General features: G+C 40.8%; 1 protein-coding gene across 16 annotated transcripts in view; it reads right to left on the bottom strand.

Annotated features, from left to right (window-relative positions):
• fbxl15 (F-box and leucine-rich repeat protein 15) overlaps positions 1 to 13,723 on the bottom strand; it is a 147,807-nt gene extending 134,084 nt beyond the window's left edge. For 13 of the 16 annotated variants that reach the window (XR_015082457.1, XR_015082459.1, XR_015082464.1 and 10 more), the window contains exons 1-4: positions 13,571 to 13,704; positions 12,857 to 13,013; positions 12,109 to 12,611; positions 11,413 to 11,590 (exon numbers count right to left, since the gene is read on the bottom strand). Coding sequence is in view for 2 of the 16 variants with exons in the window: in XM_086016241.1 (XP_085872367.1) it covers positions 9,084 to 9,110; positions 11,413 to 11,590; positions 12,109 to 12,611; positions 12,857 to 13,013; positions 13,571 to 13,596 (891 nt within the window). In the remaining 14 variants the exon portion in view is untranslated. Of the gene's footprint in view, positions 1 to 9,068; positions 9,111 to 10,358; positions 11,591 to 12,108; positions 12,612 to 12,856; positions 13,014 to 13,570 lie in introns of those variants that run through there. The other 3 variants (XM_086016241.1, XR_015082466.1, XM_086016242.1) reach the window with 3 other exon arrangements.
• Positions 13,724 to 16,476: the final 2,753 nt, after the last annotated feature.

Below are 16,476 nucleotides of genomic sequence, written 5' to 3'. Positions count from 1 at the left end.
CCCCCCTCCCTCCCTCTGGTCCTTAGGGACCCTTCAACAAGCTTTAGAGGCCAAATGAGGTGTAAGTCTATTAAAAGGGAGTTTGTGTGTAGATCACAGTCCCTCTGGGGGCGGCAGCTTTTTTGCCTTGTCATTCAGGTGCGGCTAATTTCCGTCTGCTCGGCGAGGTCCCGCCCACCCTCAAACCAGGGCCCGCTGCTAGAATTTCAAATGACGAGCATCTCTCTGAGGAGGAGGAGAAAGGTGATTTATTATTAGAGCCCCACGGTGACACACAGTTTTAATGGAGTGGATTCTTATTCCATTCCGTGTGGCAGAGCCATGTGCACCGATTCATTCACGAGACTCATAACTAGAGTTTAAATATCACCGCGTGCAAATTAGTTGGGCGGGCACTTTAAGGAGTTCCTTTAAGAATCCATACTATGGAGGAGCATGACGTTCTGAACTACAGTGGTACCTGTCTTATCTGTTTAATTCATTCTGTGATCAAGCTTGGAATTGGTGCCTTGGCTTTCTCGATATGAGTGCACGTCACACCGCCGCCACTAGATGGCAGAAGGGCAGACATCAACCCAACCCTATCAGAGAAGGGGAGACCGGGTCCCGGCTTCTTACCAGGATCCGCATTAGGTCCCCCCCACAAGAACCATTGATTGGTGTACTGTAGTAAGGGTATAACAACTGATAATGGCAATTACAAAAAAAACATGTAGGGGGTGTCACTATTCATCTTCCTGCAGCACTTCATTTGATTAACTTTCACATCACTTTTTAACGAACACTGTATAGTACTATAATGTGTGTTCAATGTTGCCCACTCGGCATCCATTGCAGCCTGATCATCCTGGAAGGGGGATTCCCCCATCTGTGGTCCCTTCTCAAGGTTTCTCACTTTTCCCCAGATGTTTTTTTTTTTTAGTTTTTCCTTGCCCTCCTGGGGGTTAAGATCAGGGGATGTTGTGTATATGATCTGGTGCATAAGTGAAGCCCTTTGAGACTTTACTGTGATTTAGGGCTATATAAATAAATTTGACTTGCCTATTCGCAAATTTTCACTATTCGCATCGGGGCTTGGTCCCTTGTCACTCTATGTCTACACAGCTTGCAACCGCTAGGGTGGTTAATTGTTTTGATATCTGGGGACTGCTACGTTATGCTATGATGTATGAAGCCCCTCCTTTTGGGCTGAGGAGCGTCTTTGGCCGATCAAGCTGTGACAGAGTTTGTCAGAAGGGGAACGGGGTCAGCGGTGCAGCATTAACCTCGGGGAGGCCATCTCTGTGCAGTGCATTAGTCACACTGGGGATGGGGGAACCGGTGGGGGGTGGGATGGTGGGCGCTTCGTAATAGATTATTGACTGGCGGGCAGCGGCCTGCACCGCACCATGTGGTCCTAAACCTGCACTGACCTCTTCATAGCCAACGCAGGGAGAAACCCACATGCAGAAAAGTCACGGAAATACATGGCATATTTCCATAGTGACTAATGATAAACACAAGAGTGCTTTTTGTGTGTGTGTGTGTTATCATCAGGATAAAAATAAAAAAAAAGCATATTCATGAATGGCTATAAAATGGCAGTCGCGGGCTCATCAAACGGAAAGTGCTGAGGGGAAAAAACAAAAAACAATTGCTTCCACCAACTTAGACTAGCTAATTAAAAAGGCAGGCAATTTCTCTCCAACAGTCACACTCAGGATCTTTAATTGAAATCAAAATGAATGGCGCTCGCAAGGAAAACGGGGAGCAGGGCGGTGGAGGAGGGATGCGGAGGTGGGGCCATTTTACTGGTCGCACTGGAAAATGGCGTGTTCTTATAATTAGATTTTTTTTTTAAAGGCAAAAAAACAAACAAACAAACAAAAAAAAGAACAGATGGGCAGGCATGTTACAGTATGACAAAAATCAAGGTTGGCTAGGTACTTTAATTATGAGGTCACGATTTGGTTCACATTGGGTACAGTTCGGGTACAAAATCCAAAACATTATGCGCTTTTCTTTTGTATAAACAGGTACACATTTCAAATCATTCATCTATCCAGAGGCTGAGCTGCACTGTATTTGTTTACGTATTACTGGATGTGTGACTCCGTACGATCTTTCCATAGCTTTTACAGGTCTTCCCTGATTAGAGCCTGCAAAATAAACAGCATATTTTCTTCCATCCTGCTGTATGAAAATGTGTTCCAATTCTTTTGTCCATTTAGTGTACTATTTTCCACTCATAACATGCCAGTTCCACGTCCCTTTGGCTCACTAATTCATCTCCGAGCACTAATTTACCCCCCACCGTCAGCCCTGTATGGGCACAATGCAGAATTTCAAATGAGCCAATTGCTAAAAAAGTACAGTAGCTATTTTCAGACCTGTTTGTTTGCCTTCCGTCAACGATTAACCCTTTAGGCAAGGAATGTCCATATGTCGTCTTTTCGAGAGTGTTCCCGGGAATGTCCTTGAGCGGGAAAGTCACGCTATTTTGGGGTCAGGTTGTTTTCTCAGTGGCTCCATATTAAGCATTAGTGTCATTAATTGATATAATAATTTATGTCTGGTTTTAAAATGAGAGACCATGACCTGCAGCATGTAACTGTAGAAGGAGATGCGTGGCATTTAAAGGCACAGTGTTTATATATCGATTATTTTTGATAATCGAGTTGAACCTTAATCATACTGAAATAAATCATGTTTTATGTCATTAACAACGGACCTGTGCCTTTTCCGGAATGTATTTTCTTCAGGTTTCTAACTGGCCATTATGATCAAATTGGATTTTTCGTTTTTTGGACTATGATGTGTTTTTCGTCAAAAGTACAATTAGTAACCCATTTCAATTGATTGGCGACTCTCTGATTAAACGCTAAACGAATAGCGAACGCGGATTTTGGATGTGAGTCCGAGCTCTTGCACTGTGCTTTAGTACACGGAAAATGAACCTTGTGTTTCCATTCGAGAACTACTTTAACGATCTTAAAATACGTGCAATGTTCTTCAAGACGCCGTGAACCTGTCAACATTCGTCCAAAAGGGACTGGGAATACGAGGCGGGCCGTACATGACATTGACTGGTGGAGGTCTTCACTGTTTAAGTGGGGGGCTGCCTGCTGAGGTTTCCCTCCTCCGCCAGCAGGCCTATAAGTGTGGTAAGTGGCAGTGATGAGACACTGTCCCCTGTGCCTCCTTTGGCTGCCATTCCCTTTAAATTGAAACAGAGTCCTGCGAATAAATGCCACATTTGGAGCCGGGGGAAGATTGTGAGGTGGTTGGGTATAACGCCTGAAAGTTGCATTTCATATAAGCACCCGTTGGGGAATTGGCTTTGATTCGCTCTGTTTTTTGTTGTTTATGTGATGAAGGGAGCGGACTGCGCGGGGGTCAGCGGGCGTTCATTTATCTTTTTATGTTGCGTCGTAAGGCGAGCCGCTGCAGTCGAAAGCGTCAAATTCCGCAACATACAGCAAGTCCTCTTCAGCATCCTCGGAGAATCAACATGCATTAGTTTTACTCCCTGCTCATTAGCTTTAAATGGCGTCTCTCTTTAAGATTAATTGAAGCCGGGATAAGAGAAGATGGCTCCCAAGTGCGTCCCGCTGTTTGTTATTCCCGTCGCCCTCGAAAAAAGCGGTAACAGTAAATTCTCCGAGTTGTTGTTAAACTGGCGGCATTACCATATGTGTGCCATTTCCATAGAGTGACATCCACCCCAACAACCCCCTCCTGGATCAAATGGGGACTATTGATCCTGCAGCACTCCATTTCAAGTTAATTGTGCTTGAAATGAGGTGCACATACTCAAGCATACCTGCGCCTGGAAGGTTTTATTTATTTATATTTGTCAGGGAACCCCCAGTGACAGATAAACAGAAAATATTCAATTCACTCGGACCCCACCAAAATAAAACAGGAGCCAATTAATCTAGATTGTAGTAGACTGCATCCAACTTTTAGTTGCCTCATATATAGATGACTGGAAATTTTTCAAAAAAGTCTTTCCTAAATTTTTAAGCCACGTACCTCCTTTAACACCCCAGAGTAGGTGCATCCATCTCCCCGGGACCAACACCCACAGCGCTCAGGTTTTAATATTGGTTATACCACGAATAAATATGACCGTCACCCAAACCCAAAAACCCAAAACCAGAAAATAAACGTCAACATCCGGTATTATTTACAATTTGAATGATGAATTTTAATTTAGTTTGGGGGGAAGGGGAACTCAAAAATCATAACTGACGTCTCTCCAATTTTTTTAACCAATTTTTGGTGATGTCTTACTTCCTCGAAACATAAATATAGTATACTAACTATAATCACAAAACAATTTTAATAGGATTTGGACTAATCTTACAACATTACCGCCAAAAATAAATGACTTACAGACTACTGGATTTCAAATGAAAATGCACTGGAAGTGCACATGTACACTCACATGCAGAGAAGACTCTTTACAGTAAATACAGTATGAGCATTTTCCTCTATACATTTTTAACCCAGAATGTAGTTTAAATAAAGTTTTATTTACGATACGATGCCGAAAATGCCAAATCTTCTCTGACGTAAAAAGGGACCTGCAGCCCTAGCTTGCAAAACTGGTTTAAATCTGTCAGGTGGAATGCGCAAAGTTCATTTTAATTTTTGTGTGTGCGGCAGTTGGCTGTGTTATGTCAACTCTGTCTAAATGTTGAAGTAGCTGCATGCTTTAAAAAAGTTTGTGAAATGCTGCACCAATGAATACCTGCTCCAACTACTGTCCGTGGGGTGGCATTTCAAGTTAAGAAAATGCTTGCAAGCCACCATATCGGAGCGCAAACCCCTCCCTCTGTTTGTTTCACAGGCGATTCTTTTATAAAAGTGGATATAAATAAGTGAAAACGCCGTAATGGCTCGCATTAAACTGGCGGGCACACACACGGAGGCAGGATTTAATTTGCATGCCAGATTAGCTTGCTCTTGGGTCGGGCCGGTGCCCGAGGGCGGCCTGTTCATTAATAGGATCTAGTCTCTTTATATGCATTAAGTCAATTGAGCCCATACATAATCTGATTTCAGAAACGCTGTGTAAATGTTGAACTGCGCTCCCTTAAGTGCACCGCTGGTGCTATTTGTAGTTGTAGAGGAGCTTGTCTAAGCACCCCATAAATAAATACAATATGATACGGTGGAGGAGGGCTGTGTCTTTGTTTCTAACATTTCTCAAAAAGTGAGCATTAGCATAATTGTAAAGATGCCATTTTGCTCCAAAGTTACCTTCTTTTTTTAACCTCCTGACACTGCTCCTTTTTTACGACGATTCAATGGGTAGTTATCTGGGTAGAGGCTAGCATTAGCTGTCAACCCCACTGCTGGCTGTCTTCCCAGAAAACCTGATGTTTATTTCTTTCTTTTTTTTACACTTCTGCTGGGAAAAGTGCATTGAAATGCCACTCAAAGACAATTTTCACCTGCAAAATAAAACAGCATAAAAGTCACGCAAACGTGACCGTTGTTGGGTAGCTAGCTAACGGATACCGCTGGCAAATAACATTTAACAGTCAACCTCACTGCCTCGACGTTTGACTCAAAGTCTAAAATGTATTATTTCAGATTCTGAAAAATGTGTCTGTGTAGGGGGATACGCATTTTTTTAATTACCTAGTCAAGGTTGCCGAAAACGCTTAGTTTGTTGTCAGAAATGAAAACGATTACATTCGCTTTTCATGAACAAAACAAAAGCTTACTTATGGTGACCGTCCAATTTTGTGTTTGTTCGTTTGACTAATACGCTTTGAGAGTAGAAGTCGTAAGCTCAAAGTAGGATATTTGACTTCTGAGCAGTCTCAAATGCAGAACGCTTGTTTCCAACAACAGAGATGGAAAGTGTGATGATTAAACATGTTGCCCCAAAGGAGTTTTCGCATACACATTACAATAATAATCTGTTATCTAATCTATATCTACTGTACAATATAATCTATTATCTAGTATAAATTTACAAACAATTTTTTTCTGGGGGTTTTATAATGAGGTTGCATTTTTGGTTTTTTTTGTTTTGTTTTTTTTTAAAGAAAGGCCATTCAAGAGGAGAAAATAAATGCAGGCTGGTTCAGATGATCTGAATCTGTGTTTGGGAAACTGTCTAAAATGAGGGGGAAACGCTGCAGATTGCCCGACAGGGTTCAGAAATAAATGGGCCTGAATGTTTAAAAGACAAAAACAATGCAAATAACAAGCAAGTTGACTTCAGGTTTTAAAAGTGTCCTCTAGTGATATGAATGCCAGTCTACCGATATTTTTCACTTCTGCTGTGAGGTTTTTCCAAAACACACTATTGAAGGAAAAATTCAATCCTTAGTGGAGGATTTGGACACTTATATAATCCCCCAATTATATTTTGTTCTCTTGTGAAAGCTCAGTGCCCTCCCTTCTGTTTATATGACTCACAAATATCTAACACTGAACTGTGTTGCACGCCAGTGCGGCCTCATGACTGTAGAAGAGGTTCTTTTACTTTCTGCCCGACTGCGTGCGGCATAATGGGGGAGGGGGGGTAGCTTGAGAGGCGGCGGGCTTAAAGCAGCGCACGCCGTCTTGACAAAGCCCTGGTGGCCTGCTGGGGAGACCGTGGTGCATCCGAGGAGGCTGCCGCAAGAAACTAATTTTCAAGAGCACTCGGCATGCTCTTAAAGCTGTCTAATGGAAGTGCACACGCAAGCTGGACATAAAAAGCACCACAAAGCTTCCACCAAACTGTAGTAGAGCACAATTAGGTAAGCTATTTTTTGGAGTTTCCTATTGTGAAAAGTTGTAACAGGAACTTCAATAAATGATCTGCAGCACTTTTTGTCAAGGGAGGATCACGTAATAAAAACAGCACTCTTTAGTACTGCATTCTATAAAACATACATTAATAGCAGAAAAAAAATTGAGGATTCAACAGTTGAGTTGATCGCAGCTGGACAGTTCTGGTGGTGTCAGAAGATGTCGTTTTGCCTCTCATCCAAGCAGGCTACATCAGTTCATGCAACGAGGCTTGGTTAGAACTGCAGCAGCCTGAGTTAACGTAACGTGGTACCTAACCTGACCTTGTTTGATGTTCCCTTAAATAGTAAATCAACCCAAATATATTTTTTTCAAAAATATGTTCCCAGCAGGCCCACTAGTTGAAACACAGCATTCAGATTAATATTGCATTTGTGGAATATGAGTTAAGCAGCAAAATCCACTCGTTTTTAGCCATCTCACAGGGCGTCCATTTTATCATTTCTGTCAACTGAAAATGACATCACAACTAGTCAGGGCTCAGCTAATGACCAATCACAGCTCAGCTTCAGAAATCAGGTCAGTTGTGATTAGTCGTTACCTGAGCCCCCAGTAGTTGTGATGTAATTTTCAGTCGACAGAAGTGACAAAACGGCCGCCGCCAGAAATGGCTAAAAATGAGTGGATTAACTCTTATTCCACAAACGCAATATTTATAAGAATGCCTTGCATCAACTAGTGGTCTTGCATAGAACATAATCTTTGAAAAAAAATATGTTTGGGTTGACTTCCACTTTAGGCACAACATTCCGATTAAAAAAAAAAAATTGAAATAAATACAGCTGATCAGGCAGACCACTGCCCCCAATCAAACTCTGTGATGGCCTACATAGGATTGCTTGGTAATCTCCAACTAGGGCCTATCAACAATTTGAGTTTGAGACCACAAAAGTGTTAATCCTCCATCCCCTCCATGAAGGTGATTTAGAGTCTCAGTTGGCAATACTAGTTTTACACAGATTCAATGAGCATCAGGTAGCTTGTGAACAAAGACGGAAGTGTTCCATCCATATTTTAGATAAAACAAAAGCCGCTCACAGGCCATGCACTTTGGACCACCCTGGCCACAAAATTTCCTTAAATGACCTTGTCTTACATTTCCCTGCTACTAACCTGTGGGCTGTCCTGCCAAAGCAGCCACTCTTAAAATGCTTTCTTAATCAGATTTCAAGAAATGTTCGAAATAGAGCTGTAGGTAAGAGAGAAAAGAGGGAAGGGGACCAAGGCACATGCATGGGGATCACTCAGCAAGGTTCCCCTGGCCTGGCCACAGGACCACCTAACCTGTGGTGAAAAGGGGTATTGCCTTTTAAGATGACATTGCTTCCGCCATACTCCCCGTCCCCGCTGAGACCTTACAGTGGGCAAAGATAATGCAGGGCTTCATGGAGCCCGTGCTTATCGGGCCTCTGAAACTATGTGAAACATGCCTAAGAACAAAAGGCCGTCTCTCAGCCCTGGGAGCTGGCCCAGGGGATCTCTTTCAGCAGCCACAGATTGCCCTGTGTTTTCTTAATTGACAGACTCTCTGCACATTGGCAGGGAGCCCGAGGTCCTTTTAGGTTGACCACCTTTCAGCGGGAAAGCCATCCGCAACGTAGTTCGTTTCATGGGGGTCTTTTGAGTCTGGGTCACCATGGGGTTCAGGTCATTCCAAAATACATTCCTAATCCACCTGCATGGGAAAAAGAATCCTCACCATCCTTTTTGTCCTTCCTGATATTCATAGGGCTAGTTATTGGACGGCACCCTTTCCAAATAGAGTATCTACAGTTAAGTTCCCAAGCGGAACAGGGGTCCAAAGCCTACCTTGGAGCATTACACCCCAGTTATGCCCCTAAGAGATACGATGTACGTACATATCATATTACTCTATCCCGTCATATGGTTCGGTGAGTAGTGAGCAAAGCCTGAGAATATTCTCATGGAACAACCTTGACATTGAAAGTCTGAGGAAAGCATATCCTCGTCTGGCGAGATGCGGTAGTGCATCCTTGCGTTCTAGAGTCAAGTCTGTAGGATGGAGCTACTCATCGTTAAAGTACGGGATCAGTATTTACTCAAGGCTCAAATATTGTAGAATAACCTCATAGGATATTGACAGCGATGTCTACATGTTGACTGTTAAAGGTGAAATGTCTCCAAAAAGAAGTCCAACTACACAAATCTACAGAGAAGACGCAGAAAGATTCACTGTACAGCAAACTGCCACGTCCATATCTCAAGTCCCGGTGATCCACTCAGTCTTATCTGCTGTCCAATGTTGGTGAACGGATTTCAAGGGCTCAAAGCAGTGGATGGCGGTTGATCCCCTGTGGATATTAGCGGGCTGTTGAGGAAAGGCCATCGCAGACAGCTAGTTCCATGAGCATACGGGTGCGGGATATTGCAGTTCCACCTGGAATCTCCTTTAATCCAGAAGTAGCAAGACCGCTCCTATTCAGGAAGCTCTTTTCCAAAAAGACCCCCCCCTGCTGCTATTCCACATAGGAAACTTTCTTTAGAAAGCATGATGGGAGGGGTCACAACCTCCCACCCATGCGCTAAAGCTGCTCGGTTAATGAAGTAACAACAAATTGGGCCGAGAACTAATTTGGACTGGCGTCTCCTAGACCCTCTTGGCCTGTGGAGATGTGTTTCATTTTGTCTTATCAGTGACTCCGTCATGCGGATTCATGCACGGACGCCTCCGTCTCCCCCTATCACCGTGTTAATGGAAACTTCGTTAATGTCATTAAGGCTCAGGTGGACAGCCATTGTGTTTTGTTTTGTGCATTTGTGGCTCAACGTTGCTTGGAGGTGAACTACAAAATGACAGATGTCATTCTTGCCTTTGGATTTTGTTGGCAATTCATACGCTAAATTGCAAAAGTAAGGAGGAACTACATTTGAACGTAAGCTTTTGGCATGATTATGATCATCTTTAAAGTGAATGATGAACACAATGCAAGCTGCGAACTGTGATTATGGCTCAACGCTGACCTCTGTTGGCAGCAGGACACCAGATCAAGATTCCATTTTCAGTATTTAGTATGATTTGTTTTTGCATAATTTCTTTTAGCCATTTTAGAGGTTAAATAGCCTTTTGTAGCAAAATAGCACTGTTTTATTGCTGCACGTTTAACTACTATGAATAATCGTAATTTTATACAACTTAATACTATATTATAAGAGACAATGACTCATGAACTGAAGTTGAAAGGCCAACTATCATAGAAAGCATTCACACATCAAATACTCAAACTGAAAAATTCACAACACTGTAATTTTTGTTTTGGTATGAAAAGATCAGTTGCTATAGATTAATAATTTAGGTGGGGAAAATGCCAGTTTTTTGATAGGAAGACAAACTACAAAAGGTAGCTCCCCCACTCGAATCAAACAGAAATCATTGCATGCTAGATAACACAGTGATGTTTCTCCCCCCCACCAGCCCTGCAGATCAATGCTAATTGCGCTGCTGTATGATGAATGCAGTCTGGAATGTTGTCAACCCAACAACTCCTTTCTTGCAAGCGATGGAGTGAGGCGCAGAAAAAAACTCATAAATCTCAAGGTAATTATTTGCATTTCATTGTTTATTAAGAATGTAAGTGTATCAAAACGACTAGAATCAGTCAATTTTTTCCAACACCATTTTTTGAATGCACTCTTTATGTGTTGCCACAAAGTGCAAGTGCAAATTAAACAGAATGCAGTGTCCTATGCAAAATACCTTACTTTAAATAACTCTTTCAAGCTCAGTAATATTACTAAAAATAGATACATTTGTGTCCAATCCAACACAAAATCAATCTTATAAATGTGATGACTGTAAACTAACATAATTTCAAGTCCACGCATGGGTACGTATTATACGTAAATTATATTCATATTATATAATTCTTCCGTCTGTTTTCTATTGCACTTGTCCTTGTTTAGCTGTAGCATATCCCAGCTAACACAGTGCGAGAGGCAGAGTACACACTGGACTTCTCCTCCCCCACTTTCCATGTATTGAATGTTTATAAGCAGTTTTAAGAGACTTTTTAGGGTTTAATTGTTATTTATTTTTCCCGATGCATTTCAACGGGTGTTAAATACAAATTTTGGCTATATGTGTGCCGGCCCAGTCCCATTCCCCTTGAATAGCGGTGGTCACTTGTACAGTAAATAAATAGTTTTAGTAGATTGGATAGATTAGTCCATCTTCTGATCGATGATCGGTTGTCTTTTTTGGGGGTTTTTTTAACTCGTTGATTGATGATCAGCTCCAAAATCCTGATTGTGTAAACCCTATTTAATATTATATTATATATACACAAAATGTTTAAGGATCAAAATTCTCTGTACACATAAAACACATTAGTTGTCAAGTATATGGCAAAATCCATTTTGGACAATCAGGCGTCAGATGAAAGTCACTATAAAGGATCTTAAATTGGAATCATAGTGAAATGAACTTTTACGCGGAAACAGAACAATCAAAATAAAAATTGGCTCATGATATGACAGTTTTTGCAATGTTTTTTTTTTACCCTTTTACATTTTCAGAGCCTTCATATGTGCAAAAATGTGTGTGAAAGGCCAAACAAGTATAATATATTTTTTAAACAGTGTGAACATGGCTTATACCTGGATATTGACATAAGGACCACAGTGCTCGGCGAGCGAAAGCCGCTCCCTCCCAGGTGGCGGATGAACGTCCACGAGCACGTTGCGCTTGCGCAGAAGCTCCAGGCTGGACTCGGTCACATGGTGGCAGTGTTTCACCTTCAAGGACTGAAGCTTGTGGCAGTACTCAGCAACCGTCCTGCGCATGGCACTATACTCAGATTACGAAGGTACCCAACATTAATTTATGCAGTACTATTTTGGTTAGCAAAAGACTTCAAATGGCACGTCAGTTATCTTTTTAATGCCTTGTGAGTGACCTATTTAATTAGCAAGATTAAGAGATTTACAATTGCTACCCGTGTGTTGATTTCAGGGAGGAGTTTATTTTTTATTAAGTGGATGAAAAAAAAGTTTGGCAAGTACACTGGAGGGGTCATGACTTTCTACGAATGGAAATTAGCTTTATGTTTAAATATGAAGGCCCAAATTCATCACTGAGCAACTAATTTTGTGAGCAGATGTCCTTATTATTCCAGTATAAGTTTTTTTTTTTTACATTTTTGTTTGGAGCTGTGCTGTGACATTTGTTTTATTTGAAGTTAGACAACTGGGAAAGACTGATTACCTGAAAAAATCAAGTACATATACCATTCCACTTCTTGTATTACATTTTAAAATATGATGTTTGTTTTTTAAGAACAAAAGATGCAATACCTGATGGCCCGGTCCCTGACCCGCAGGCAGCAACTCAGGTCTAGATGCTCAATGTCCCTGCAGTTCTTGGCCACCTCCTCCACTGACTCACCTGTGATATTTTCATTTACAGCCAAAGACAGAAAGGTTAACAGCACACACTTCTTGGCCAGGTAGCAGATGGCGTCATCCTTCAGCCGGCAGCAGCCGCTAAGGTCGAGCGAGCGCAGTGCCCCGCAGTGGTCGGCCAGGCTGCGCAGGGACGGGCCATCCACGAAGTCGCAACGAGCCACGGCGAGGTGCCGCAGGTGTGTGCAAGTCAAAGACAAGGCCACCAGGGAGTGGCGGGTAAGGCCCATGCAGCCGCTCACGTCCACTGTCAGCAGGCGCTGGTTTCGGCTGACCACAGGCAGCAGCTCCTGGTCCGTCAGCCAGGAGGAGCAGCTCTCAAGTGACACCTTGCGGAGAACTGTATTGTCCTTCACCAGGGAGAGAAAGGCCTCCTTTGGAATACACAGTCCAACCTGTGCATAATTAACAGATTTAAAGAGTTATTCTTTGAATAATATAGTAACACCTTTCAGGGCCCGGCCGATGTTAGCTCTTTTAAAATCATCAAAAATCTAAAACATTTGACACTTTATTTAAAAGTTCATAAAATAAATATATATTTTTCAATATGTTTGTCCACCCGTGCTAGAGAGCCACAGAGAGAGGGGAAGAAATATTTCAGATCCATCCATCCATTATCCCATGAATAAATACTTACAAGCTCAAAACTGGTGCTTTTGGCAAAGAAGAATCGGATGAGCGTGCGGAATCGCTTGCTTACTCTTTGCAAGGCGACAAGTTGCCTCATAGGTATGTGGCATAAAATATGTGCAACCAATACGTCCTCCCATGGTAACGTCAGGAGGCGACATCTGCTGGAGAAAAGACGTTATGAGTAAGTACAGTACAGTACTGTAGTTTAAAGGGTGGACTTTAAACTCAATTAAAGTTGTCACTATAACATCAAAAATAGTACTTAACAGTTGTCGGGAGTAACTAAGTACACATACTTCGTTACAAGTACAAATACTGCACTTATACAGTATACTGCGGTCAAGTAGTTATTTTAGGTTTCTGTGCTTTATTTTATTATTTATTTTACTGACTGTATTCCCCACATTTAAAAACAGACAACCGTTAAAATGGATATTGTAGTATATACTTTAAGGTACAATTTTCTTTTTACTTTTGAATTTACATTCCAGAGTAGTCTACTTTTTTTTTTTTTGGGCTACTTAGAGGATTTGCGTCAAAGCTTCTACGTCTTTTCGTTTCCACAAGTATCTGTACTTGTACTTATACCGCGTGCGAGCACGTTTGCCATCTCAGAATATTATGCTAGTCGCTTCTATGTAAAAGAGACACATTAAGCGACGCGTGCCAAATTGACGTGTCCAAATGCTTCCAAAAATGCAAGTGAATCATCTCTTACGTTGTTTTTTCCGCCCAGTCCTCCATGCCAATTTGAATGACTTTTTATTAAATCCACTTTCAGAGAAGGTACGAAATCACCTCTTCCTCATTGCCGCCGCCATTTTCTTCTTCGGGAATTAGCATCCTGATTACTGCATTAGCGCCACCTGCAGTTCGGCGCCACAACCGTCACCATCATACAGGGCCCCTCAGCTTTTCACTAATCAGCATTCCAAAAATTCATTTTACTTTTTTCAAATTATTCCACATTTTCCGTGAGCACAGCTCCAAAGAAATTTTACAAATTCACCAAAATCATTTAGAATCTGCTTTTTTTTCAGTCTCACGTTCAACATTTCTTTCATAGTTTGTTTTGAGACGCTAAAGAAATTGCACTTTCTGCCACACTATTTCTTACCTTTAGTTTACTAAGAGGAATCACACGGATCGACTGTGCTACAGTGTTGTGTTCTGAATAATTCACTTATTCCCTGCTCTCTAATAACCATATAGGATTTTTTTTAAATATATTGAGCTACATACTAGTTCACTCATCAACACCATTAACTACATCATTGCTGCCATATTATTACAGTGCCAAATGTTGGGCTTTACTTACAGTTATAGATTTTAAAATAACAAATATTAAAATATATTGAGCTACATACCAGTTCACTCATCAAGAAAATAAAAAATGGTAGAAATACACTCGCCCCAACAAAAAGGTGCTAAACACCGCAATTGACTTCAATTGACCTAAGTTTAATGATCTAGTTTAACAGTGTATGATTCCACTAATTCGCAGAGTAGTATGTTTTTAGTGTAATGACCTTTCGACCTCATTAATCAAACAAAGATTCACTTCAAACTACTTAGCACTTGCATGTCAAGGAACAGGACAGTGCTGCTCCTTAATGCACTGGAATCCCACCCCCCCCTGCTCTCTTCTCCCTTGCAAGCAGCATTAAGACAACAACGCAAGTTGCACCCACATTATTGGCTTTTACATGGACCCACCTGTTAGTTTGTAAAAGAATTAATAGAAGACACCTCAACTTCCCCTCAAGCCTTTAAACATACACAAATGGACAAAGAAAACAACAACTAGAACAACATTTACTCTGCTGGCTGTTACCTGATTCCAGTTGTCGCTGGTGCACACAGCAGCAATAGTTTGATGGACCTTGCTTTTCTGAACATTTAGCAATGGTCATACAGTGCTTTACAGGAAATTATCCCAGTAAGCAGCAGTGACTTTTCTAGTTTGAAGACCCAGTGTGGGTATCTGAAGAAAAAAAAACATGGCAAGTTGAACATAAACCTTCACATCCAGAAGAATATACATAAGAATATCTTTTGGGAGTTACATCTGTTGGGAGTTATTAATACAAAGCAAAGTAAATTAACCAGAAATTGATTCAGTCATGAAGAAGACATATATTCATGAGGTACATAGGCAAAATCGAAAATAAGACAGTTCTTTATAAGGACACAAATATTACTGCAAATGGGTGTCAAAGGTGCAAACACCCCTGTTCAAATCCCCAAATATTGTAATTTTAAAAAAACTAACAAAAAAAGATTAATCATGCAAAATAGTCAGTGTTTGCTTGTGCCGGGGGAAAAATGTTGAATTAAAAAAAAAGAAAAGCTGAAATTATTTTTGGGGATTAGTCAGGTGATAGTTAAAAATTACAACACGTGGGTACTGTTGAATGACTCTCATTTAATAGGAGTTTGATTGTGGTTAGCTAATTCTGAACACAGCCACATCCCAAGTTATAGGAGAGTGTGCACACTTGTGCAACCACATTATATCAGCCCAAATTATGCTTGCAAGAGCACTAAACAAGATTGTAATACATATCACATACTCCCAATACCTCTCAGTATGATACAATGATAAACCACTGTATTACCCCAAACTGAGCATTATCGTATTAATTAAAGCTAGGTTTTCCGTGGCGCTCGATACAATGTGCACCAGTCGAATTAAAATGTGATGCAAACCTTTTTGCCTCATTTTAAGAATTCAAACATCGCCCATCAACTTTTCAACACTGTTTGTTTGTGTTTGTGTGGCCAAATTGCAGCCAGCTGGCCAATTGGCTTCCTCTCCTCTTAACATCCAAAGACTCCCCACTGACTGAGGACTAAACAGACACACAGCTGAGAGGAAGAAACATGTCATCAGGGCATCAGTCACCTGCAGGGGATCTGCTTGTAAACTTGTTTTTTTTCGTCATCATCATCATCTGTCCTGTCTCTTCAAAACTGGACCACAACACATTACAAGTATTATTGTATTTCGTAAATAGAGTCCAGATTGTTTTGAACACTGTATACAGTACCTTTAATTGTGACAATGAGGATATATTTGATGAGGTCTTTGTAAAATGCAATTGTGGCAGAATAAAAAAAGAAATGAAATATCACAAACAAAAAATGATCGAGTTTCACAAGTGTATGCTTGACATGCTTTACGTGTGTATTTTTCCTATTTACAGTATAATTAGACAAATAAATCACTAGATATATGACTTGTCTATGATTACAATTCAAATAAAATCAGTAAACAAATGTTATGTGCTCAATTTTGTATAGAGATGGGTTAAAATATTTCACATTTTTCCAATACAAAGTTTCTTAAATAGGGATCCTCATCCATAATGTAATTTAAAATGCTATTTTTCAAGATCATGACTTTAGAAGACTTTTAGAATAAATTAACATTTTCTTTTCTTTCATGTTTATTTGAGTGGGGACAGATGCTACAACATATACGAATGAGAAACAATCCCTAATGCACAGAATCACAGCATTAAATAGTTTATGCTAATCTCCAATGCCCATCCCTAGAAGGGCTGATAAACACAAAAAAACAAGTCTTAAACAAATTACACATTATCACATTAGAAGTATACA

This window comes from Filicampus tigris, chromosome 19 (assembly GCF_054856515.1).
Source record: "Filicampus tigris isolate MCC_2025a chromosome 19, RoL_Ftig_1.0, whole genome shotgun sequence".
Taxonomy (NCBI): Eukaryota; Metazoa; Chordata; class Actinopteri; order Syngnathiformes; family Syngnathidae; genus Filicampus; species Filicampus tigris.
Note: the sequence above shows the minus strand (reverse complement) of the source record. Positions and strands in the feature narration are given on the sequence as shown.